General features: G+C 67.7%; 3 protein-coding genes across 3 annotated transcripts; all 3 read right to left on the bottom strand.

The window, feature by feature from the left end:
* Positions 1 to 550: 550 nt before the first annotated feature.
* Positions 551 to 3,052, bottom strand: NEU1 (neuraminidase 1; the record flags this gene model as incomplete). The annotated part of the gene is made up of 4 exons (XM_032677266.1): positions 2,978 to 3,052; positions 1,838 to 2,030; positions 1,190 to 1,449; positions 551 to 733 (listed from the first exon to the last, which is right to left on the bottom strand). Coding segments are annotated over exons 1-4 (711 nt in total), but the record flags the coding sequence as incomplete, so codon positions are not given.
* A 465-nt stretch (positions 3,053 to 3,517) lies between these two features.
* Positions 3,518 to 6,928, bottom strand: STK19 (serine/threonine kinase 19). The gene is made up of 7 exons (XM_032677267.1): positions 6,749 to 6,928; positions 5,820 to 5,965; positions 5,640 to 5,741; positions 5,426 to 5,562; positions 4,767 to 4,864; positions 4,519 to 4,666; positions 3,518 to 3,797 (listed from the first exon to the last, which is right to left on the bottom strand). The coding sequence occupies exons 1-7, from the start codon at positions 6,840 to 6,842 to the stop codon at positions 3,752 to 3,754; spliced, it is 771 nt and encodes a 256-aa protein (XP_032533158.1). The 5' UTR covers positions 6,843 to 6,928; the 3' UTR covers positions 3,518 to 3,751.
* A 266-nt stretch (positions 6,929 to 7,194) lies between these two features.
* On the bottom strand, positions 7,195 to 24,870 carry SKIV2L (Ski2 like RNA helicase; the record flags this gene model as incomplete). The annotated part of the gene is made up of 29 exons (XM_032677265.1): positions 7,195 to 7,442; positions 8,114 to 8,295; positions 8,383 to 8,506; positions 8,639 to 8,935; positions 9,505 to 9,615; positions 9,691 to 9,907; positions 10,575 to 10,701; positions 11,341 to 11,485; positions 12,753 to 12,854; positions 13,549 to 13,689; positions 15,616 to 15,753; positions 15,831 to 15,949; positions 16,757 to 16,868; positions 16,987 to 17,097; positions 17,187 to 17,399; positions 17,812 to 17,911; positions 18,225 to 18,371; positions 19,150 to 19,256; positions 19,865 to 19,949; positions 20,031 to 20,177; positions 21,336 to 21,481; positions 22,216 to 22,347; positions 22,417 to 22,607; positions 22,820 to 22,873; positions 22,998 to 23,075; positions 23,161 to 23,275; positions 23,375 to 23,492; positions 24,336 to 24,445; positions 24,749 to 24,870. Coding segments are annotated over 29 exons (3,992 nt in total), but the record flags the coding sequence as incomplete, so codon positions are not given.
* Between the last annotated feature and the right edge of the window lie 189 nt (positions 24,871 to 25,059).

Genomic DNA, 25,059 nt, shown 5'->3' with positions numbered 1-25,059 from the left:
CCAATAGCTGAGCACAACACGGACCCCCCGACACATAAGGCAGCTGGGAACCCTAAATATGAGGGTTCCCCCATCCCTGGACTCCTGGGACCCTCCAAATATGAGGGTCCCCCCATCCCTGGACTCCCGGGTCCCCCAAGAGACCCCCATTGCCCCCAATCCCAACAATTCCCAGAGTCTCCCCATCCCTGGACTCCCAGGGCCCCCAGAAGCCACCCAAGAGCCCCCAGGAGCCCCCCCAATTCCCAAAGTCCCCCCATCCCTGGATTCCCGGGTCCCCCAGGAGCCCCCCCAATTCCCAGAGTCCCCCCATTCCCTGGACTTCTGGGTCCCCCAGGAAGCCCCCAGGAGACCCTCATTGCCCCCAAAACCCCAGTTCCCAGACTCCCCTCATCCCCAGGACCCCCCCCCAGACCCGCCCCCGCTCCCAAAATCCCAATTCCCAGACTCCCCCCGCCCCCAGGACCCCCCCCTTGCACCCAAAACCCCAATTCCCAGACTCCCCCCACCCCCGGAACCCCCCCCCCTCCATCGCAGCCCCTCCCCTGACCTGGCACTCGTCGGGGGTGAAGTCCCGGGGGTGCCGGGGGGCCCCGAAGGGGATGGCGGGCAGGACCCCCCCCCTGCGCCACGAGACCCCCCCGTCGTCGCTGAGCAGCAGCGAGACCCCGTCCCGCTCCAGGGTACCGTGCCCGCAGAACACCAGCCGGCCCCGGAAGGGGGGGCTCTGCTTCTGGGGGGGGGACAGGGACACAAACAGGGGGGTGAGACCCCCCGGGACACCCCGACACCCCTAATTCCCTCCCCCAGCCCCCCCCCCGGTTACCTGGATGCCGCTGCCCACCCGGGACCCCCCGACACCCCCAGTTCCCGGGGCCCCCCAAATATGAGGGTTCCCCCATCCCTGGATTCCCGGGACCCCCCGACACCCCCAATTCCCCTCCCCAGCCCCCCCCTTTCATTACCTGGATGCCGCTGCCCACCCGGGACCCCCCGACACCCCCAATTCCCCTCCCCCCCCCCCCGTACCTGGATGCTGCTGCCCACCCGGGACCCCCTGACACCCCCAATTCCCCTCCCCAGCCCCCCCCCCCGACCCCCTGACACCCCCAATTCCCCTCCCCAGCCCCCCCCCCCGACCCCCCGACCCCCCCCAATTCCCCTCCCCCCAGCCCCCCCCCCCCGTTACCTGGATGCCGCTGCCGGGCCCGGGGGCGAAAACCTCCCCCCCCACGACCCCCGAGAGGTTCTGGGGGGGCCCCCAGGAGCGGCCCCCGTCTCGGCTGCGCAGCAGGAGGGTGGTGGGGGGCCCGCAGGGCTGGGGGGGGTGGGCGCAGCGGGCGAAGAGCAGCAGCACCTCGGGGCCCACGCTCAGCAGGGCCCCCAAATTCAGCCCGTCCCCCCCCCAGCCGTCGTCGGCCGCCACCTCCGTGGGGCCCCACGTGGCTCCTGGGGAAGAGGGGGGGACACACACGGGCAGAGACCCCCCCTCACACACCCCCAGGGTCACACAGGGACAGCCCCCCCCACACACCCAGAGACCCCCAAATCCACCCCCCAATCTCTCTGAGAGACCCCTCAGAGCTCCCCCCAGCCCTCCCCAAAAACCTCCCAAACCCCCCCAGAGATCGCCCCAGAGACCACTCAGGGACCCCCAGGATCCCCCCAGCCCCCGTGAGGGTCCCCCCAGGACCCCCCTAGACCTCCCCAATATCCCCCAGAAACCCCTCAGGGACCTTCAGCCCCCCCCCCCGACCTTCCCAAAAACCTCCCAGACCCCACAAATCCCTCTCAGATCCCCTCCAGGACCCCCCCAGGACCCCCCCATGCCCCCCACCTCCGTCGGGGGAGCGGCGGCAGGCGATGACTTTGGCCCCCACGTCCCCCGCCGATTGTTTCCTGCCCTCGGCACAGGCGAGCAGGGCCCCCCCGGGGGTGGCGACCACCAGGGGCACGCGGAAGGTGTGGACCCCCCCGCGCCCCTCCCCGCTCACCCACAGCACCTGCTCCCGCACCACCCGCGGCCGCACCTGGGGGGGGGGGGATGAGGGGGTTATCGGGGGCTTTTGGGGTCGGGGAGGGGTCCCGGGGTGACGGGGGGGGTCGGGGGGGGGGAAGTGACAGGGTGGAAGAGAGGGGCAATAATGGGGGGAGCTTTGGGGGGGGGGGGTTATGGGGCTGCGGGGGGTCTTTGGGGGGGTTATGGGGCTGGGAGGGAACATTGGGGGGGACCTAGAGGGGCAATAATGGAGAGGCCTTGGGGGAGGTTATGGGGCTGGGGGGGGACATTGGGGGGGTCCTAGAGGGGTAGTAATGGGGGGAGCTTTGGGGGGGGGGGGTTATGAGGCTGCGGGGGGTCTTTAGGGGGGTTATGGGGCTAGGGGGACTTTGGGGGGGTTGTGGGGCTAGGAGGGGTCCTTAGGGGGTTTATGGGGCTGAGGAGGAAACACTGGGGGGACCTAGAGGGGTAATAAGGGGGGAAGCTTTGGGGGGGGGGTTATTGGGCTGGGAGGGTCCTTGGGGGGATTATGGGGCTGGGGGGGAACATTGGGGGGGACATAGAGGGGCAATAATGGGGGGGCCTTGGGGGGGGGTTATGGGGCTGGGAGGGGTCCTAGGGGGGTTATGGGGCTGAGGGGTCCTTGGGGGGGGTATGGGGCTGCGGGGGAACATTGGGGGGGCCTGGGGGGACAGTGGGGGTGTGCGGGGGGGGGAGCATCACCGAAAGCCCTGTGGGGTCCCCGGGAGGGGCTTTTACGCCCCGGGGGGGGTCCGAGTGCCGGGGGGGTCAGGGTGGGGTCAGTGGGTACCCCCCATGTCCCCCCCTCCCGGTACCGTGTCGGGGGTCGGTGTGGGGTCAGCGGGGGGGGCAGGGCGGGGTCAGGGGGTCCCCTTCCCCCCGGTACCGTGTCGGGGATCGGTGTGGGGTCAGGGTGGGATCAGTGGGTACCCCCCATGTCCCCCCCCCCCCCGGTACCGTGTCGGGGGTCGGCTGCCAGCGCCCCGCGGCCCCCACCGCGAGCAGCAGCGGCGGCAGCAGCGCCCGGAGCATCGCGGCCCCTTTAAGAGAACCCGGAAGTGTCACCGGCAAACCCGTGTCGCGGGGCACGTGACCGCCGCGAGGGCGGGGCCCGCCCTTAAAACGGCAACGGGGCCGGGTGGTTTTTACTCTTAAAAGGGTAACGGCGCGCGTGTGGGGTCCGCAAAAAATATATCCGTTTTAATGATTTATTAATAAATAGTAAATAATAAACTAAACATTTAAATAAAATTAAAATAAATTTAGAGTGAATAAATTAACCTAATAATTTAACTATTGAATTTATAATTCTTTAATTTTTTTATTAGTCTAATTATTATTATTGCCTATTATTTAATATTTTAATGTAAGTCAAAAAAATAATTTATTGTTTTTATTGGTTTTGCTGCACTTTTGTCAGGGAGCGGAGCCTGGTCTTAAAAGGGCAACACCACGTGTAGGGTCCACACACAAACTCCATCAGTAAAAATAACTATATTTTACTGGGTTTATCGCTTTTATTGCTTTATTGCACTTCCGTTGCTCCCACCCAAACCGGGGAGACTCCCCCCGCCCGCGGGGGGGCGGGGCTAAGGCAGGGTCACACCCACAACGGTGCTGTTTGAAGGGGCGGGGGCTGTTGTGGCCACATCCCCTCTCCCAGAAAATGGGCGTGGCTGAATGAGGGTCACGCCCCTTCGGTCGCCCCGGTGCATCCTGGGAAGGGTCCGGTCAGGGCTCGGCCAATCGCAGGAGGGGACCCGCGGGGGTGGGGACACTGCGGGTGGGCACGGGGGTGTTACAGGGGGTCAGGGGTCACGGGGGTCACAGGGGGGTCAGGGGTCACCCAGGGGGTCCCTCAGGGGTCCCTGAGGGGTCTCCAAGGAGTCACCCCCCGGTCAGGGGTCACAGGGGTTCAGGGGTCACCCAGGGGTCAGGGGGTCCCTCAGGGGTCCCTGAGGTGTCCCCAAGGAGTCACAGGGGGGTCAGGGGTCACCCAGGGGTCCCTGAGGGGTCCCCAAGGAGTCACCCCTGGGTCAGGGGTCACAGGGGGGTCAGGGGTCACCCAGGGGTCCCTGAGGGGTCCCCAAGGAGTCCCCCCTGGGTCAGGGGTCACAGGGGGGTCAGGGGTCACCCAGGGGTCCCTGAGGGGTCCCCAAGGAGTCACCCCCGGGTCAGGGGTCACAGGGGGGTCAGGGGGTCTCTCAGGGGTCCCTGAGGTGTCCCCAAGGAGTCACCCCCGGGTCAGGGGCCACAGGGAGGTCAGGGGTCACCCAGGGGTCAGGGGGTCCCTGAGGTGTCCCCAAGGAGTCCCCCCCGGGTCAGGGGTCACAGGGGGGTCAGGGGTCACCCAGGGGTCAGGGGGTCCCTGAGGTGTCCCAAGGAGTCACCCCCGGGCCAGGGGTCACAGGGGGGTCAGGGGTCACAGGGGGGTCAGGGGCCACCCAGGGGTCCCTGAGGTGTCCCCAAGGAGTCCCCCCCGGGCCAGGGGTGGGTACCTGAGCAGCTCCTGTGCCCCCAGCAGGTCGTGCAGCAGGAAGGGGACCCCCAGGCGGGCGCCCGGGGGGGGCTTCGCCCTCTGCAGCTCCCGCAGCGGAACCTCCCGGTGCCGCGAGCGACGAACCACGGACAGCACGGCCCGGCGGCCTGGGGGGCACGGGGGGGGTTATGGGGGGGGCAGAGACCCCCAGGGACCCCCCAACCAGCGTGAGGGGGGCTCAGGGGAGGCCAAGGGGGTCCCACTCACCCCTCAGCAGGGCCCGCACGAAGCGCCCGACCCCCGGCACTGCCAACCACCAACTGCCGGCGTCGCGGACCGTGAGCACCCCCGAGACCACCAACTGCCTGGGGGGGCACAGGGGGGGTCACATCAGCACCCCCGAGACCACCAACTGCCTGGGGGGGCACAGGGGGGTCACATCAGCACCCCCGAGACCACCAACTGCCTGGGGGGGTCACATCAGCTCCCCCGAGAAACCAACTGCCTGGGGGGGCACAGGGGGGGTCACATCAGCACCCCTGAGACCACCAACTGCCTGGGGGGGCACAGGGGGAAGCGTCTGGGGGGGGAAGGACCCCCCAACATGCTCTGTACGGCCCCCACAGCCCCCCCTGAGGGCCCTCAAACCCAACACAGAACAGACTCCAGAAAGGATCCCAATCCCACCTCAAGGAGTCCCCAGTCGTCCCCCCCCCAAGAAACCCAAATCCACCTCAGGGAATCCCAGGGAACCCCCAAAATCCCACCCCGAGAGGTGTCTGCAGCCCCCCCGCCCATCCTTTAGAAGACCTCAAATCTAACCCGGGGAGGGGGAAACAGGGTCTGCAGTCCCCCAGCCCCACCTTGGGGGACCCCAATCCCACCCCAGGGTGTCTCCCACCTCCCTTAGAGCCCCCCCTCCGTACGTGACGTCCCGGTCCCCAAACCCCCGCCGCTCCATCGCGCCGCTGTCGTAGCTCAGCTCCGGCGTCGCCGCCACCACCTCGTCCAGGAAGCGCCGCACCAGCCCCTCCCGGGGGGTCCCAGCCACGGCCTGCAGGGCCTGGGGGGGCGCAGGGGGGGGTCAGGAGGGTCAATGAGATCCCCCCCAAGCCTCCATAAACCCCCCTCCCCGCGCACCTTGTCCCGGTACAGCTCCGTCCTCACCACTCCCAGCGCGTCGGGGCCCGGGCCCAGCCCCAGGTGGAGCAGCCGGACCTGCCCCTCGTCCCGCAGGCGGTTCTGAAAGGGGGGGTCACACGGGGTTGGGGAGGGTCCGGGGGGGGCTCAGGGTGGTCCCCAGACCCCCCCGGGGCTCACCAGGTGCCGATCCACGGCCGTGCGGTCCCGCACCACGTCGTAGAGTTGGTGCCGCAGCACCAGCGGGGGCAGCGAGTCCCCGAAGAGCCCCCGCGGGAACAGCGAGGACACGGCGGCCAGGGCGGCCTCCACGGCCCCGGGGCTGCCTGGGGGGCGTGTGGGGGGGGTGAGACCCCCCGGGTACACCGGACACACCCCCCCAGAGCGGCCTCCACGGCCCCGGGGCTGCCTGGGGGGCGCTGGGGGGGGTGAGACCCCCGGGGTACACCGGGGACACCCCCAGGGACACCCCCAGGGACACCCCGGAGCGGCCTCCACGGCCCCGGGGCTGCCTGGGGGGTGTGTGGGGGGAGTGAGACCCCCGGAGTACACCGGGGACACCCACAAGAGAGATGGGACACACCACGAACCTCCAGGACCTCCACAGGAACCCACCAGGACGCCCCGGACCCCCGGGACACCCCCAGAGACCCTCCAGAGCCCCGAGACCACCGGGACATCCCCGGGACCCTCGGGACCCCCCACGGACCCCCCTGGAGTCTCGGGACCACCGGAACACCCTCAGGACCCCCCCAGAGCCCCGGGACCACCGGGACATCCCCGGGACCCTCCGGACCCCCCACGGACCCCCCTGGAGTCCCGGGACCCACCGGGACCCCCCTCCGGAGCCTCGGGACCACCAGGACACCCCCGGGGCCCTCCGGAACCCCCACGGACCCCCAGGACCCCCCCAGAGCTTCGGGACCACCGGGACACCCCCGGGGCCCTCCGGAACCCCCACGGACCCCCAGGACCCCCCCAGAGCCCCGGGACCCACCGGAACACCCCCGAGACCCCCCCAGAGCCTCAGGACCACCGGGACACCCCCGGGACCCTCCGGCTCTCCCCGGTTCCCCCCGAGACCCGCCCCCGGAGACCCCCCGCGGTACCGTCGGGGCGCGGGCCCTGCCCGGGCAGCTCCGGGCGGCGCCGTTTGGCCCCGAGGGCGATGTCGGTGCCCCCGAGGCGGCGGCGGCGGCTCATGGATGGGGGGGGCTCCGGGACGGCCCCGGGCGCGCCGTGATGACGTCACTGCGCCACCATACCGGGAGGCACCGCGGTGGGGACTGAACCATTTGGAGCCAATGGGGGGGGGGGAAGGCAGGGGGGGATGGACTGAACCATGTGGGCAATGGGGGAGGCCTGGAATGAATGGGGACAACAGCGGGGGGGGGGGAACGGGTTTAACCGGGGAGGGGGTGAATGGGCTAAACCACGTGAGATAACGGGGGGGGGGGTTGGACTGAACCATGTGAGATAACGAGGGGTGGGACTGAACCACGTGAGATAACAGGGGGGTTGTTGGGGTTGGACAAAACCACGTAGAGCCAACGGGGACGTTGGACTGAACCATTTCAAGCCGGGGGGGGGTCCCTGCCCCCTTTATTGCGTGTACAGGCTGGCGGCGAACACGATGTCCCGTTTGATCATGGCAGCCGCCGCCTCCATCTTGGTGGCCAGCGCCGGGTCCCCCACGACGCGCCCGGCCTGGCGCAGCTCCCGCAGCAGCTCCTCCAGCCGCTGGATCGCCCGCACCACCGTCCCCTCCTGCACCGGTGCCAGCCGGGCGATGTCCGCGAAGGGCTGCGGGAGACACGGGGGGACAGGGGGCTCAGGGACCACCAGGGATCACGAGGGACCACCGGGGACCACCAGGGATCACCAGAGACCACCAGGGACCCCCAGGGACCACCGTCCCCTCCTGCACCAGCGCCAGCCGGGCGATGTCCGTGAAGGGCTGGAGGAGACACGGGGGGACAGGGGGCTCAGGGACCACCAGGGATCATGAGGGATCACCAGGGACCACCGGGGATCACCAGGGACCACCAGGGATCATGAGGGACCACCGTCCCCTTCTGCACCGGCGCCAGCCGGGCGATGTTGCGAAGGGCTGGAGGAGACACGGGGGGGACAGGGGGCTCAGGGACCACCAGGGATCATGAGGGACCACCAAGGACCACCAGGGATCATGAGGGACCACCGGGGACCACAAGGGACCACCGTCCCCTCCTGCACCGGCGCCAGCCGGGCGATGTCCTCAAAGGGCTGGGGGAGACACAGGGGGACAGGGGGCTCAGGGACCACCAGGGATCAGGAGGGATCACCAGGGACCACCAAGGACCACCAGGGACCACCAGGGACCACCGTCCCCTCCTGCACCGGTGCCAGCCGGGCGATGTCTGCGAAGGGCTGGGGGGGGATAGCGGGGGTTTGTGGGAGTCTCGGGGTCTCGGGGGGGTCCCTGGGGGTCTCACCATGCCACGGGCCCACTCGTAGACCACCTGCACGAGGCTGAAGCCGAACTGGGCCACGAAGTCGTCGGGGCCGGGCCCGAGGCCGTGCTCCTGCTCCAGCCGCCCCACGCGGGCGGCGACGCCCCGGAGCCGCTCCAGGGCCTGGGGGGGGACACGGGGAGGGACCCCCGGGTCAGGGACCCCTCACTCCAGCCTGGATCCTGCCCCCCACCACCCGACAGATACACGGGGGGGCCCCTCACCCCGGAGGCACCACCCCATGGACCCTCACACCCAGAGTGCTCCTCCACGCAGCCCCAGGGACCCCAATCCCTCGGGGCTCCCCAATACTGGGGGTACCTGTGTGAGGGGCACGGGGAGACCCTCGGGCAGGGGGTCCCCAATCCCTCGGGGTCCCCCAGGGCTGGGGGTACCTGTGTGAGGGGCACTGGGGGTCCCCAATCCCTCAGGGCTCCCCAGGGCCGGGGGTACCTGTGTGAGGGGCACTGGGGGTCCCCAATCCCTCGGGGCTCCCCAGGGCCGGGGGTACCTGTGTGAGGGGCACGGGGAGACCCTCGGGCAGGGGGTCCCCAATCCCTCCGGGCTCCCCAACACTGGTGGTACCTGTGTGAGGGGTGCGGGGAGGCCCTCGGGCAGGGGGTCCCCGCGCCCAGGGGTGACGAGGCAGGACAGCAGGGCCACGCTCTCCTCGGGCCGCAGCGGCGCCAGGACGTTGCCGAGCAGCAGCTCCGTCAGCACGAGCTGCTCCGTGCTCAGCAGGGCGGCCACGCGGCCCCCCAGGGCCACCGCCCCCCCCGAGATGTACCCCAGCTCCGTCAGCACCTGGGGGGGAGAACAGGGGGGTTAGGGGGGTCAGGGGGACCCTAAAATGTACCCCAGCTCCGTCAGCACCTGGGGGGAGAACAGGGGGGTTAGGGGGGTCAGGGGGACCCCAAAATGTACCCCAGCTCTGTCAGCACCTGGGGGGGGGGAAAACAGGAGTTATGGGGGTTAGAGGGACCCCAAAATGTACCCCAGCTCTGTCAGCACCTGGGGGGGGAAGCAGGGGGGGTTAGGGGGGTGAGGGGTCCCCAAAATGTACCCCAGCTCTGTCAGCACCTTGGGGGGGGGGTAACAGGGGTTAAGGGGGTCAGGGGGACCCCAAAATGTACCCCAGCTCCGTCAGCACCTGGGGGGGCACAGGGGGGTCAGGGGGACCCCAAAATGTACCCCAGCTCCATCAGCACCTGGCACAGGGACAGGGGGTGTCAGGGTGGTCCCGGGGAGCTTTAGGGGTACAAGGGAAGTCCCGGGGGGGTTGGGGGTACAAGGGGGGTCCCGGGGGGAGGTTGGAGGTAGAAGGGGGATCTTGGGGGGGGTTGGGGGTACAGGGGGGTGCCGGGGGTCCCCACCTCGAGGCGCTGGTGGTACTCGGGCAGCAGCAGCAGCGACTGGTCCGAGAGCTGGAACTGGAGCTCCTCCAGCTGCTCCAGCAGCTCCTGCCGCGCGGCGAACTGGGCGTACTGGGGGGGCACGGCAGGAGGGTCAGGGGGGTCCCCCAAACCCCTCAGGGCCCCCCCTCAGCCCCCCCCTCGTACCTGCTGAGGGAAGCGGGGGCTGTGGACGCAGCGGAAGGAGCGCAGGGACCCCCCCAGCGCCCGCAGCTCGGCCGCCGCCGCCACCGCCTCGGGGTCCCGGCCCGGGGGCACCCCCAGAGCCTCCAGCAAGGGCAGCCCCCCGTCTTTGGGGGCCCCCCCCGCCAGCTGGGCCAGCTCCTGCACCGCCGACCCCACCCCTGCCCCGAGGGGGGGTGACCTGGGGGGGGGGGGGGGGGAAGGGGGCTCAGGGTGGTCCCACAGCACAGGGGAGACCCCCTGGGACCCCAGGAGGGGGGAGAACCCCTCCCCAGGACCCCGATATCCACAGGGACCTCCCCAAGGACCCTAAAACGGGGGAGAACCCCCCAAAAACCTGGTCACCCCCCCCCTCAGAGGATCCCTAAACAGGGAAGGAATCGCCCCCTGAAACCCCACAATCCAAAGAAACCCCCAAAACACCCCAAAATTATGAAGACCTCCCCCTTCTTCAGAACCCTCAAAATCAGGGGGACTGCCCCAAAATACCCCAAAATTATGAAGACCTCCCCCTTTTTCAGAACCCTCAAAATCAGGGGGACCCCCCCCCCCAAAAAAGCACCGTCAGACTCCCTGATGTGCCTTTGGGAACCCCAAAATCCACCCAGGGACCCAAATTCCCCTCCATGGAGCCCTGATTTCCCCCTCAGGACCCCCAGTTTCCCCCCAGGGAACCCCAAACCCCCCAGGGACCCCCCAAGCCCCCCAGGGACCCCCAAATTCCCCAGGGACCCCCCAGGGACCCCCAAAGCCCCCAGGGACCCCCCAAACCCCCCAGGGACCCCCCAAGCCCCCCAGGGACCCCAAATTCCCCAGGGACCCCCCAAGCCCCCCAGGGACCCCCGTACCGGGGCCGGGGTCCCCTCTGGGGGCGCAGCTCCTGCAGCAGCGTCTCGGGGTTCACCCGCAGGGTCTTGGCCGTGACCCCCACGATGTCCTCGGGGCGCAGCTGCTCCAACACGTGCCCGGGGGGGCCTGGGGGGACCCCAAAACGTCTTGGGGGAGGGACCCAAAACCCCAGAGACACCCCCCAGGCATCCAGGACCTCCCAAGTGTTCAGAGATCGCCCTCAAAATCCCTGGGGGGACCCCCAAACCCACCCGGAACGGAGCCGGTAATCCCCAGATCTCCAGGGAACCCCTAAAAAGGGACCAGGGAATCTGCAGACCCCCCCAAACCCCTCAGAGACCCCCCCAAACCCCTCAGAGACCCCCCCAAATCCCTCAGAGACCTCCCCAAACCCCTCAGAGACCCTCCCAAATCCCTCAGAGACCTCCCCAAATCCCTCACACGACCCCCCAGACCCCCCCAGAAGGGACTCAGGTGTCCACGGACCCCCCAAAATCTCCAGAGACCCCCCCAAATCCCTTACACGGCCCCCCCAGACCCTCCCCAGGAGGAACTCAGGTGTCCACAGACCCCCTCAAAATCCCCAGAGACCCCCCCAAACCCCTCACACGGACCCCCAGATCCCCCCAAGAAGGGACTCAGGTGTCCACAGACCCCCCCCAAAATCCCCAGAGACTCCCTAAAGCCCCTCGTGACCCTCCCAAATCCCTCGAGGGGGGTGGTCCCAGACATGGGGGTGCCCCCCCCTTTTTTTGGGGTGCAGACCCTCAGGCAGGAAGAGGCGGGTGAGCAGCAGGTCCTCGGGGTAGGGCACGTCCAGGGGGGGCTCTGGGGGGGCCCCCCCGTTCTCGGGGGGCTTCTCGCTCAGCACCAGCGTCGCGAAGGTGCGGCCGGAGCTCCCGGAGCTCACCTGGGGGGGGACCCCCACGTTGGGGGGGGTTAGAGGAGGGGGATTGAGGGGGTTTGGGGGTTGTTTGGGAGGATTCAGGGGGGTGGTGGGAGGTTACTCGGGGTTTTAGGGGCTCGGAGAAGAGTTTGGGGGGGACCCAGGGGGGGTTTAGGGGGGTACTTTTTTCTTTCGTGGGTGATTCGGGGTGTTGGAGGGATTTGGGGGGGATTTTAAGGGTTGGAAGAAGGTTTGAGGGAGGGTTGGTAGATTGGGGGGGGCTGTGAGGGTTTGGGGGTGTTTGTGGGGTTGGGGGGGAGGGTTGATAGGTTTGGGGGGGTCTGTGAGGGTTTGGGGGTGTTTGTGGGGTCTTGGGGTACCTGCAGGATGAGCCCCAGGGCATTGTGGTGTTTGGGGGGGTTGTGGAGGGTTAAAGGGGTGTTTTTGGGGTTTTGGGGTACCTGCAGGACGAGCCCCAGCATGTTGTGGTGTTTGGGGGGGTTGGGGAGGGTTAAAGGGGTGTTTTTGGGGTATTGGGGTATCTGCAGGATGAGCCCCAGCGTGTTCTGGTGTTTGGGGGGGGGTTGGGAGGGTTGTGGAGAGTTGAGGGGGGTGTTTGTGGGGTTTTGGGGTACCTGCAGGACGAGCCCCAGAGTGTTGTGGTGTTTGGGGGGGGAGTTGGGGAGGGTTAAGGGGGATGTTTGGGGTTTTGGGGTACCTGCAGTATGAGCCCCAGCATATTGTGGTGTTTGGGGGGGTTGGGGAGGGTTAAAGGGGTTTTGGGGGGGTTTTGGGGTACCTGCAGGATGAGCCCCAGCGCATTGTGGTGTTTGGGGGGGAGTTGTGGAGGGTTAAAGGGGTTTTGGGGGGGTTTTGGGGTACCTGCAGGACGAGCCCCAGCATGTTGTGGTGTTTGGGGGGGCTGTGGAGGGTTAAAGGGGTGTTTGTGTGGTTTTGGGGTACCTGCAGGATGAGCCCCAGGGTGTTGTGGTGTTTGGGGGGGTTGGGGAGAGTTAAAGGGGCTTTGGGGGGGTTTTGGGGTACCTGCAGGACGAGCCCCAGAGTGTTGTGGTGTTTGGGGGGGAGTTGGGGAGGGTTAAGGGGGATGTTTGGGGTTTTGGGGTACCTGCAGGACGAGCCCCAGTGCGTTGTGGTGTTTGGGGGGGGAGTTGGGGAGGGTTGAGGGGGGTGTTTGGGGTTTTGGGGTACCTGCAGGACGAGCCCCAGTGCGTTGTGGTGTTTGGGGGGAGTTGGGGAGGGTTAAAGGGGTTTTTGGGGGGTTTTGGGGTACCTGCAGGATGAGCCCCAGCGCGTTGCGGTGTCTCGGGGTGCAGACCACCACCACCCGGCCCGGTGCCAGCACCCGCTGCCCCCCGGCCTGTGCCAGGCACCGCTGGGGACCCCAGACCCCGTCAGCACCCCACAGCACCCCCAGGACCCCCAAAAAGGGTCCTCAGGGCCCCCCCAGTGCCCCCACCCCACCCCAAACGCATCCTAGGACCTCCCCCAGTCTTCCCAAGACCCCCCAAATGGGTCCCCTCAGAATCCCCCGGGACCCTCCCCATGTCCCCTGGACCCCACAGGCTCCCCCATAGGCCCAGACCCTCCCCAAATCCCCCATTCCCGCCCCCCCAGGACCCCCAGAAGGGGTGTCCCCTCCCCAAATCCCCCCCTCCTGCCCCCCCCCGGACCCCCAGAAGGGGTGTCCCCTCCCCAAATCCCCCCCTCCTGCCCCCCCGGACCCCCAGAAGGGGTGTCCCCTCCCCAAATCCCCCCCTCCTGCCCCCCCCGGACCCCCAGAAGGGGTGTCCCCCTCCCCAAATCCCCCCCTCCTGCCCCCCCCGGACCCCCAGAAGGGGTGTCCCCTCCCCAAATCCCCCCCTCCTGCCCCCCCCGGACCCCCAGAAGGGGTGTCCCCTCCCCAAATCCCCCCCTCCTGCCCCCCCCGGACCCCAGAAGGGGTGTCCCCTCCCCAAATCCCCCCTTCCTGCCCCCCCCCCGGACCCCCAGAAGGGGTGTCCCCTCCCCAAATCCCCCCCTCCTGCCCCCCCAGGACCCCCAGAAGGGGTGTCCCCCCCCGTACCCACCTGGAGCACCCCCCGGGCGCGGCGCAGCCCCACCACGGCTCGGTGGTACTGGGGCAGGTCCCCCATGTCCCCCGGGGTCCCCTCGGGGTCCCCCAGAGCCGCCAGAGCCTCCTGAAGGGCGGCCACGCGACGAGTCTGTGCCTGGGGGATGGGACGTGGTGTTGGGGGGGCACCCAGTGTGTCCCAGTGACCTTACTGGGGCATCCCAGTGCTCTCCAGTGCCCGTATTGGGGTGCCCCAGTGCCCCCCCCAGTCCTTACTGGGGTGTCCCAGTGTCCATGCTGGGCTGTCCCAGTGTCTCCCAGCCCCTACACTGGGGTGCCTCCATGTCCCCAGTGTCACCCAGTCATTGCTGCAGTGTCCCCAGTGTCCCCTAATCCCCAATGAGGGGTGTCCCCAGTGTCCCCTAACCCCTAATAGGGGGTGTCCCCAGTGTCCCCTAATCCCTAACGGGAGATGTCCTCAGTGTCCCCTAACCCCTAATAAGGGGTGTCCCCAGTATCCCCTAATCCCCAAATGGGGGGTGTCCCCAGTGTCCCCTAACCCTTAATGGGGGGTGTCCCCAGTGTCCCCTAACCCCTAATGTGGGGTGACCCCCGTGTCCCCTAATCCCTAATGGGGGGTGACCCCAGTGTCCCCTAATCCCCAATGGGGGGTGTCCCCAGTGTCCCCTAACCCCTAACAGGGGGTGTCCCCAGTGTCCCCTCACAGGGCTGTCCCCAGTACCCCCGAGTCTCCACGCTGGGCTGCCCTCGTGTCCCCAGAGCCCCCCAGACCCCCCGGCAGGGTGTGCCTGTGTCCCCCAGTGTCCCCCCACTCCTTACTGGGACATTCCCAGCTTACCCCACTCCCCCTGCTGAGGTGCAGCCAGTCCTGGGGTGTCCCTGTGTCCCCCCACCCCGTGTGTCCCCCCTCGTGTGTCCCCGTGTCCCCCCACCCCGCGTGTCCCCCTCACGTCCCCCCCGTGTCCCCACACCCCGTGTGTCCCCACCACATCCCTTCAGCGTGTCCCTGTGTCCCCCCATGTCCCCCCAGAGTGCCCCCATGTCCCCCCACCCCGCGTGTCCCCCCCCGTGTCCCCCCGGTGCCCCTCACCGTGCTGTGTCCCCGTGTCCCCCCACCCCACATGTCCCCACCATGTTCCCCCGGTGTGTCCCCCTGTCTCCCCACTGCTCGTGTCCACCCCATGTCCCCCCAGTGCCCCTCACCGTGGCATGTCCCCACGTCCCCCCACCCCGTGTGTCCCCACCACGTCCCCCTCGTGTGTCCCTGTGTCCCCCCACCCCGCATGTCCTCTCCGTGTCCCCCCGGTGCCCCTCACTGTGGCGTGTCCTCATGTCCCCCCACCCCGTGTGTCCCCCCATGTCCCCCCTGTGTCCCCGTGTCCCCCCATCCCGCGTGTCCCATCCACGTCCCCCCGGTGTCCCTCACCGTGGTGTGTCCTTGTGTCCCCCACCCCACGTGTCCCCACTGTGTTCCCCCAGTGCCCCTCACCACGACGTGTCCCCGTGTCCCCCCAGCGCGTCCCCATGTCCCCCCGCACCGCATGACCCCATCACGCTCCCTCTGTGCCCCCCACCCCATGTGTCCCCACCATGTCCCCCCGGTGTGTCCCCGTGTCCCCCCACCCCATGTGCCCCCCCATGTCCCCCCAGTGCCCCTCACCATGGCATGTCCTTGTGTCCCCCCCCACCCCGCGTGTCTTCCCCACATCCCCCCGGTGCCCCTCACCATGGCGTGTCCCCGTGTCCCTCCACCCCGCATGTGCCCCCCATGTCCCCCCGGTGCGTCCCCGTGTCCCCCCACCGCTCGTGTCCCCACCGTGTCCCCCCAATGTGTCCCTGTGTCCCCCCACTCCACATGTCCCCCCCTGCATCCCTCTGGTGTGTCCCCATGTCCCCACACCCCCCATGTCCCCCCGGTGTGTCCCTGTGTCCCCCCACCCCGCGTGTCCCCACCGTGTCCCCCCGGTGTGTCCCCATGTCCCCCCACAGCGTGTGTCCCCCCGTGTCCCCCTGGTCTCCCTCACCCCCACATGTCCCCCCCGTGTCCCCCGGTGTCCCTCACCGTGGCGTCGCGGCGCAGCGGGAACTCGGCGAAGCTGCGGCGCATCAGGTCGTGCGGGCGCAGGGCGGGGGCGCGGAGCAGCAGCAGGATCATGGGGTACGTCAGGCGGAACCGCGACTGCAGAGGGGACGGGCGGCCCTGGGGACACACACGGGGGTGTCACGTGTGCGCGGGGGGAAAGCAAGGAGAGACACGTGTGAACACGCGTGACCCACCAGCATCATGCGGTGCAGGTCGGGCAGGTCGGGCACGGGCCCCTTGCAGAGGATGATGACGGTGCCTGTGGCGTCCAGCCCCCGGCGCCCAGCACGCCCCGACATCTGCGTGTACTCGCCTGGGGGGACACGGACCCACGGTCAATCACGGCCCTGCCCCACGGCAACGCCGCTCCCGCCATTTTCCCCTCACATTTCCCGCCGTTTTCCCCTCACGTTCCCTGCCATTTTCCCCTCACGTTCCCCGCCATTTCCCCTCACGTTCCCCGCCATTTCCCCTCACGTTCCCCGCCATTTCCCCTCACATTTCCCACCATTTTCCCCTCTCGTTTCCCATTATTTTCCCCTCACATTTCCTGCTATTTCCCCCTCACATTTCCCGCCATTTCTCCCTCACATTTCCCGCCCTTTTCCTCTCATATTTCCCGCCATTTTTCCCTCACGTTTCCTGCCATTTTCCCCTCACGTTCCCCGCCATTTTTCTCCTCCTCACATTTCCTGCCACTTTCCCTGACGTTTCCCGCCATTTTCTCCTCACGTTTCCCACCATTTTTCCCCTCACATTTCATACCATTTTCCCCTCTCGTTTCCCACTGGTTTTCAATTGCGTTTCCTGCTGTTTTTCCACTCGTCTCCCAACACTTTCACCTGACGTATCCTGGTCACATTTCCTACTGTTTTTTCAATCGTGTTCCCCACCTGCCCCACAGTGACCGACAGCCGCCCCACAACACCCACGTTGCACGTATAACCCCATGGGGACATTCAAGACATGGCACTCAGACCCCGACAGCTGCCCCGCAGACCTCATTTACAGGAACACTCTGGTGGAACCCAACAGAGATGTCACCGAGGCCCCAAATGCTGCCCCACAGGTGCCCCACGGCCATCCCCGGTGACCCCACAGCCGCCCCCCGGCCCCGCACCGGGCAGGAGATCGCGGAAGTTGTTCCCGTCGTGTTTGCGGATGGAATCGAAGACGACGGTTCGCGCCGGCATGTTCACCCCCATGGCGAAGGTCTCGGTGGCAAACAGCACCTGGAGCAGGTGCGGGGCTGGAGGTACCGCCATGGGGCAGTGCCACAGCAGGGTAGGACCCCATTCCCCACATGGGGATGCAGCACCTCACCCACGGCCCCACGCCTGCCCCACGCACCTTGACCAGCCCTTGGCTGAAGAGCATCTCCACGACCTCCTTGAGCAGGGGCAGGACCCCGCCGTGGTGCACCCCGATCCCGCGCTGCAGCAGCTCCGACAGCTGCAACACCTGACAAAGAAGGGGGACACGGGGTGTTCCTGGCCCCGTGGGACCCCTGCACCCACATCACAGCCCCCGGGAGGCCCCCAAAGCCTCACCTGAGGCAGGCGGCGGTCGGAGCCCCGCAGCCGGGCCAGGCAGCGCGTCAGGAACTGCCGGACGCTGCCGCGCTCGGCCCCGCTCAGCAGGTCGAGGGAGCCCAGGGCGGCCGCCTGGTCCTCGCAGCGGCCCCGCGAGAAGGTGAACGTCACCGCGGGCAGCAGCTCCCGCTCCCGCAGGGTCTCCAGCAGGGACAGCCAGACCCCTCGCTCCTGGGGAGGTGTGGGGGGAGCACAGGGTCAGCAGGACCCCCAAACTGCCCCCCTGGGACCCCCAAAGCCCCTGCAGGGTCTCCAGCAGGGACAGCCAGACCCCTCGCTCCTGGGGAGGTGTGGGGGGAGCACAGGGTCAGCAGGACCCCCAAACTGCCCCCCTGGGACCCCCAAAGCTCCTGCAGGGTCAGCAGGAGGGACAGCCAGACCCCTCGCTCCTGGGTAGGTGTGGGGGGAGCACAGGGTGAGTGGGATCCCCAAACTGCCCCCCAGGACCCCCAAAGCCCCTGTAGGGTCAGCAGGAGGGAGAGGCAGACCCCTCGCTCCTGGGTAGGTGTGGGGGGAGCACAGGGTCAGCGGGACCCCCCAAACTGACCCCCAGGACCCTCAGCAGCCCCCAGCCCCCCCGTACCTGTCCCGGATTAGAGCCCCCCATGGTGGGCTGCCGCGCCCCGAAGCTCTGCGCGTGTTTGCTGCTCTGCTCCTTCTTGGCCTCCACTGCTGCATAGTACCTGGGGCAGGTGAGAGGCGGGTAAGGGGTGAGATATGGGGCAGGTAAAAGGTAAGATATGGGGCAGTTAAGAGGTGAACTATGGGGCAGGTAAAAGGTGAGATATGGGGCAGGTAAAAGGTGAGCTATGGGGCAGGTGAGAGATGAAATATGGGGCAAGTGAGAGGTGAGATGTGGGGCAGGTAAAAGGTGAGATATGAGGCAGGTGAGAGGTGAGATATGGGGCAAGCAAGAGATGAGATATGGGGCAAGTAAAAAGTGAGCTATGGGGCAGGTGAACTATGGGGCAGGTGAGGGGCAGGTGGGGGTCTCACCCCTGGGTGCTGAAGGCCCCCCCCGGGCCCAGCAGCGGGAAGAGCTGGTGCCGTGTCCGGGAGCTGTTCCCGGTGAACAGGAAATGCTCCAGCGGCACCGGGCGCCGCGGGGTGGAGAGAACCCGCACACAGCGGCGCTTGGTGCGCCTGGAACGGGGGGAAAACAGCCAGAATTGGGCAAGAATGGCAATGGAGGGATCACACCAACCCCCCGTGCTCCCCCCAGCCCGGGGTGGAGAGCACCCGCACACAGAGGTGCTTTGTGCACCTGGAACGGGGGGAAAACAGCCAGAATTAGGCAAAAATGGCAACGGAGGGATCACACACACCCCTCCATGCTCCCCCCGGCCCAGGGTGGAGAGCACCCGCACACAGCGGCGCTTGGTGCGCCTGGAACGGGGGGAAAACAGCCAGAATTGGGCAAAAATGGCAATGGAGGGATCACACACAGCCTCCTGTGCTCCCCCCAGCCCGGGGTGGAGAGCACCCGCACACAGAGGTGCTTTGTGCACCTGGAACGGGGGGAAAACAGCCAGAATTGGGCAAAAATGGCAATGGAGGGATCACACCAACCCCCCGTGCTCCCCCCAGCCCGGGGTGGAGAGCACCCGCACACAGTGGTGCTTTGTGCACCTGGAATGGGGCAAAAAGCAGCAGAATTGGGTAAAACCTGGCTGACAGGGGTCATAGGGACTCCCCTCACACACCCCACGTCCCCCTGTCCCACCCCACAACATTACCCCCCACCCCCAGAGCCCTCCGGCCCCCCAGGGACCCCCAGCACGCCTCTGAGCCCCCCATGTCCTCCACATCCCCCCCCCAGGTCTCCCCCCAGCCCCCTAAGACCCCCCACGTGCTTCTCAGAGACCCCCCGGCCCCCCCAGAGCCCTGCAGGGCCCCCCCAGACGCGCCCCCCGGTCCGTACCCGACCCACTGGGCGAACTCGAGGGCGTTGGGGACGGTGGCACTGAGCAGCACCAGCTTCACGTGCTCGGGGAGCAGGATCAGCACCTCCTCCCACACCACCCCCCGCTGCGGAGCACAGGGGGGGTCAGGGGGGGTCCCCAAACCCTCCTGGGACCCCCCAAAACCTCCCCAAAAGCCCTGAGCTCCCCAAAACACCCCCGTTCTTCCAAGATTCTCCACAATCAGCACGTCCTCCCATATCGGTCCTGCTGAGAGGGTCGGGGGGGGTCCCAAAACTCCCAGAACCTCTGTGGGACCCTCCAAACTCCCCCCCAGGACCCCTTGGTGATCTCCCAAGACCCCCAGTGACCCCTTTAAACTTCTTGGGGACCCCCAAACTGCCCCCTCCTCGCCACTGGCACAACGCACCAGGTGACCCACTCCAGGTCCCGGCTGATGTCCCCCAAACCTCCCCGAGCCCCCCTAACCCCCCAAACCTCCCTGAGGGCCCCCCAAACCCCGTGAGAACCCACCTAAGGCCCCCCCAGACTCCCCAAACCTCATCGTCGTTGACATAGTGCACTTCATCAAAGATCACCCACTCCAGGTCCCGGCTGATGTCTCCCAAATGTCCCCCAGCCCCCCTAACCCGCCATCAGGACCCTCCAAACCTCCCTGAGGGCCCCCCAAACCCCGTGAGAACCCACCTAAGACCCCCCCAGACCCCCCCAAACCTCATCGTCGTTGACATAGTGCACTTCATCAAAGATCACCCACTCCAGGTCCCGGATGGCGTCGGAGCCGTTGTACAGCATCGACCTACGGGTGAGCGGGGATGGATTTTGGGGTCCCAACGCCCCCCCACCAAGCCCCCCCGAGGCCCCCCCAGCGGCCCCTCACCGCAGGATCTCGGTGGTCATGACCAGGCAGGCGGCCTCGGGGCGCAGCTGCACGTCCCCCGTCAGCAGCCCCACGTCCCCGAAGGTCTCCCGGAAATCCCGGAACTTCTGGTTGGAAAGGGCCTTGATGGGGGACGTGTAGATGGACCTGGGGGGGGGGAAACGGGGGCGGTCAGGGCTTGGGGGGGACCCCTGGGACAGCTCCCAGACCCCCCGGAGGTGGAGATGGAGCTGGGAAGGACACGGGGGGGAGTCAAGGGATGGGACCCCAGAGAGCCCCCTCAGTAGGAGCAGAAAAGACAAATATGGGGGGAGGGGGGGGAAACAGAGTTCTGGGGACCCCCAGTGGGTTTTAGGGGGTCCTGGGGAGGTTGGGTTCAAGCCAGAGAGCATTTAAGGCCCCCCCAGGGTGTGGTTGGGGACCCCCAGGGTCACATGTTGCCGTGCCAGGGCAATGGTATACTTGGCCACTGCCGTTTGAGGTGCGGGGGGGTGGGTTTTGGGGACCCCCAGGGTGGGTTTTGGGGACCCCCATGTGATCTGGGGACCCCCAGGGTGCAATTTGGGGACCCCCAGGGTCACGCATTGCCGTGCCAGGGCAATGTGCATTCGGCCACCACCATTTGAGGTCCCTGAGGGTGTGATCTGGGGACCCCCAGGGTGCGGTGTGGGGACCCCCATGTGGTTTGGGGACCCCCAGGGTGTGGTTTGAGGACCCCCAGGGTGGGTTTTGGGGACCTCCACGTGGTTTGGGGTCCCCCAGGGTCACACGGTGCCGTGCCAGGGCGATGGCACACTCAGCCACCACGATTTGAGGTGCGTGGGGGTGGGTTTTGGGGACCCCCAGGGTGGGTTTCGGGGACCCCAGGGTGCAGTTTGGGGACCCCCCTGTGGTTTGGGGACCCCCAGGGTGGCTTTTGGGCACTCCCATGTGGTTTGGGGACCCACCATGTCATGTGGCGCCGTGCCAGGGCGATGGCGTACTCGGCCACCGTGGTTTGAGCTGCATGGGGGTGGGTTTTGGGGACCCCCAGGGTGGGTTTCGGGGACCCCAGGGTGTGGTTTGAGGACCCCCAGGGTGGGTTTTGGGGACCTCCATGTGTTTTGGGGACCCCAGGGTGTGGTTTGAGGACCCCCAGGGTGGGTTTTGGGGACCTCCATGTGCTTTGGGGTCCCCCAGGGTCACACGTTGCCGTGCCAGGGCGATGGCACACTCGGCCACCACGATTTGAGGTGCGTGGGGGTGGGTTTTGGGGACCCCCAGGATGGGTTTTGGGGACCCCCAGGGTGCAGTTTGGGGACCCACCGTGTCATGTGGCGCCGTGCCAGGGCGATGGCGTACTCGGCCACGGCGGTTTTGCCGGCCGAGGTGTGGGCGGCCACGAGCACCGACTGCCCCCGCTCCAGGCACAGGGCTGCCCGCTGCTGGAAGGGGTCCGGGCTGAAGGGCCACTGGGGAGGGGAGAAACCGGGGGGTACAGGTCACCCCAAAACCCACCCGCACCCCAACACCCCCCTCTGGGCACCCCCGAACCCCCAGACCCTGCCCCGCCCCCGACTGTCCCCACTGCAGCTGCTGGAACGGGTCTGGGGGCAACAACACTGAGGGGGCACAAAATGGGGTAGGGGTCACCCCAAATCCTTCTTGACCCCTCTCCAAAATCCTAAAATAGGGATACAGATCACCCCAAATCCTCCCTGACTCCTCTCCAAACTCACAAAATGGGGATAGGGATCACCCCAAATCCTCCCTGACCCCTCTCCAAACTCCCCAAAAGGGGGTATGGGTCACCCTAACCCCCCCCCAATCCCTCTCCAAACTCCCAAAATGGGGGTACAGGTCACCCCAAATCCTCCCTGACCCCTCTCCAAACTCCCAAAATAGGGGTAGGGGTCACCCCAAATCCTCCCCTGACCCCTCTCCAAACTCCCCTTCCCCTCCTGGGGTCCCTGACACCCCAAAGTCCCCTCCAATGCCCCCCAGGTCTCCCTGTGCTGAGTCCCGGGGCCATCCCACCCCCCCCCCAAAACCAACTTCAGAATCCCCCAAAATCCCTCCAGTCCCCCCTCCCAAACCCCTCCCCACATCCCAAATGACCTCCAGGACACCCAAACCCCACCTCAACCTCCCCGGGACCCCTCCAGGTACCCCCAGGATCCCCCCCAGGCCCCCCTGTCCCCCCCACCTTGTGCGCGGGGTCCGGCAGCAGCTTCTCAAAGTCCTGCACGGGGGATTTGGTGTCGACCATCTCAGCCCAAACCTCCTCGGGGGGCTCCGGGGGGGGCCCGGCGGGCTCGGGGGGGGGTCCTGCCTCCTCCTGGGGGGGGTTGGTGTGAGCAGGGGGTGCACAGGGACCCCCCCAGACCCTCCCCACCCCGACACCCACCTTGCTGAGCAGCTCCTCCAGGCTGTCGGAGCGGCGCGGGGCGGGCGGGGGGCTGAGCCCCCCCTCCGTGGGGGGGGTTTGGGGGACCCCCTTGGGCTCCTCGGGGCCCCCCCCGGGCTCGTCCCCCCCCAGCTCGAAGGTGTCGAGGGTCTCCAGGAGGCTGGAGAGGGAGAGGGGTCCCCCCGCCGCGGCTGAGGGGGGGTCAGGGGGGCACCCCCAGATCGGGGAGGGGTCTCTGCCCTATGGACCCCTACAGTTCCTGCCCCCCCCCCCCAGGGGCAAAACAACCCCCCCTGTCCCAAATCAAACCCCCCCAAGGCCAAAACTATCCCCTCAGAGGATGAGAGACCCCCCCCAGTCGGGGAGAACCCCAAATTTCAGGGGTCCCCCCACCCCCCTTCACCTTGGGGTTTGTACTCCACGCCCCGTTTCATCCCGGGGGGGGTCGTCAGCAGGTCTGGGGGAGGAGAAAAGGGGGTAAATTGGGGGGGAGAGGTACCCCAAAAAGGGGTGGGGGCCTCCTTGAGATGGGAGGGGGCACCCCAAGCTTTTGAGAGGGAGATTTTGGGGGAAATTCACACCGTTCTCAAAGTCAACGTCCTCCTCCTCCTGCTCCTGGGGGGTCTGCATCTGCTCCAGGGTGGGCTCATCCTCCCCCCCTGAGGGGCACAGAGGGGGGGTTTGGGGGGGTCCTGGGGTGTTGGGGGTCCCTGGTGGGGTTTGGGGGGGGTGGGGGGGCCATACCTGGCCAGAAGGGGCAGCTGGAGAGCCCCCCCCTCAGCCCCTCGCCGGGGGGGCCGGGGGGCCGCCGCAGCGACGCCGAGTTGGAGGCCGAGAGCCCCACGTTGGGGAGCAGCTCCTGGGGGGGTCCCGGGGTCGGGGAGGGGGGCTGGGTGAGCACCCCTGCTCCTGCAGCCCCCCCCAAACCCGCCCCCCTCTATTCCCCCCAGGCCCCCACCTCGGTGAAGCCCGTGAGGGCGCCGGTGCGGGGGTCCCGCTCGGCCCGCAGCTCCCCCCCCACCGGGGTGGGCTCCAGAGAGAACAGTGCCTGGGGGTCCGGGGTCCTCTGCCACGTCCTGGGGGGGCACAGGGGGGGACGGGACCCCCGGGGTCACCCCAAAGGTCAGAGACACCCCCAAGGTCACCCAGAGAGCCAAGGACCCCCAGGGTCACCCCAAAGGTCAGAGACACCCCCTCCGGGGTCACCCCGAGAGCCAAGGACCCACAGGGTCACCCCGAGGGTCAGAGACCCCCCCAGGGTCACTCCGAGAGCCAAGGACCCCCAGGGTCACCCCAGAGAGCCCCCCAGGGTCACCCCAAGGGTCAGAGACACCCCCACGGTCACCCTGAGAGCCAAGGACCCCCAGGGTCACCCCAAAGGTCAGAGACACCCCCTCCGGGGTCACCCCGAGAGCCAAGGACCCACAGGGTCACCCCAAGGGTCAGAGACCCCCCCAGGGTCACCCTGAGAGCCAAGGACCCCCAGGGTCACCCCAGAGAGCCCCCCAGGGTCACCCAAAGGTCAGAGACACCCCCCCTTCAGGGTCACCCCGAGAGCCAAGGACCCCCAGGGTCACCCCAAGGGTCAGAGACCCCCTCCCAGGGTCACTCCAGACTCACTGGGGAGCCCCCAAACCCTCCCCCCCCAGCCCTGGAACACCCTAAAACCCGCCCCACTGCCCACCCTCATCTTAGGACCCCCCGCCCTCAAACCCCTCTAATGGTTTTAAGAAGCCCCCCAAAGTTTCAGGCCCCCCTCCACCCCAAAATCCCCCACAGTTTTCAGGCTCCACCCAACCCCTCTGAGTTTTAGGGCCTTCCCAGCCCCCCTCCCATTGTATTAGAGCCCCCCCAACCACCCCCCTATGGTTTTAGGGCCCCCTCCCCATGGTTTTAGGGCCCCCCCAGCCCCCCCATACCTCTTGGCCCGCTCATGCTGGTGGAGGGGGAGCCACTCGGGGGACCCCAAAAATCGCTGCTCCAGCTCCGACACCAGGGAGGGGGCGAAGGGGGGGAGTCCATGGGGCAGCTGGGGGGGCACAGGGGGGGTCAGGGGGGGCCAGGATCCCTCTCGGGGACTGGGGGGGGGTCCCCAAAAGGGGGGGGTGTCACTCCATGAGAGGGGGGGGCAGGCTGGGGGGCTTTGGAGGGCTCAGTCATTGGGGGGGTCGGGAGGGGCGTCTGGGGGAGTTTTATGGGGTGGGGTCGCTGTGGGGGGCTTGGAGGGGGTCACTCGCTATGGGGAGGGGCTGGGGAGGGGTCAGGCAGTTTTTAGGGGGGGTCAGGCAGTTTTTGGGGGGGTCAGGCAGTTTTGGGGGGGGGGGTCACTCACCGTGGTGCGGTGCTCGGGGGTCTCCTCCGTCCCCGGGGGTCCCGTGAGCAGCTCGAAGCGGCCCGCGCAGCCCAACTCCAGCAGCGCCAGCGGCAGCTCCCGCGGCCCGCGGGGGGGCATGGCTGGGGGGGGAACAATAACGGGGAGGGGGGTCAGGGACCACCGGGACATCCTCGGGACAACGGGGAGTGGGGGGTCAGGGACCACCAGAACCCCCCAGGGACCCTCCCACACACAGCAGAACCCCCCGTGTCCGCCTTGACCACTCCTCGAGCCCCCCAAGCCCCCCAGAGGCTCCCCCAGCCGTTCCC

This window comes from Chiroxiphia lanceolata, unplaced genomic scaffold (assembly GCF_009829145.1).
Source record: "Chiroxiphia lanceolata isolate bChiLan1 unplaced genomic scaffold, bChiLan1.pri scaffold_103_arrow_ctg1, whole genome shotgun sequence".
Classification (NCBI taxonomy): Eukaryota; Metazoa; Chordata; class Aves; order Passeriformes; family Pipridae; genus Chiroxiphia; species Chiroxiphia lanceolata.
This window is presented reverse-complemented; position numbering and strand designations above follow the sequence as displayed.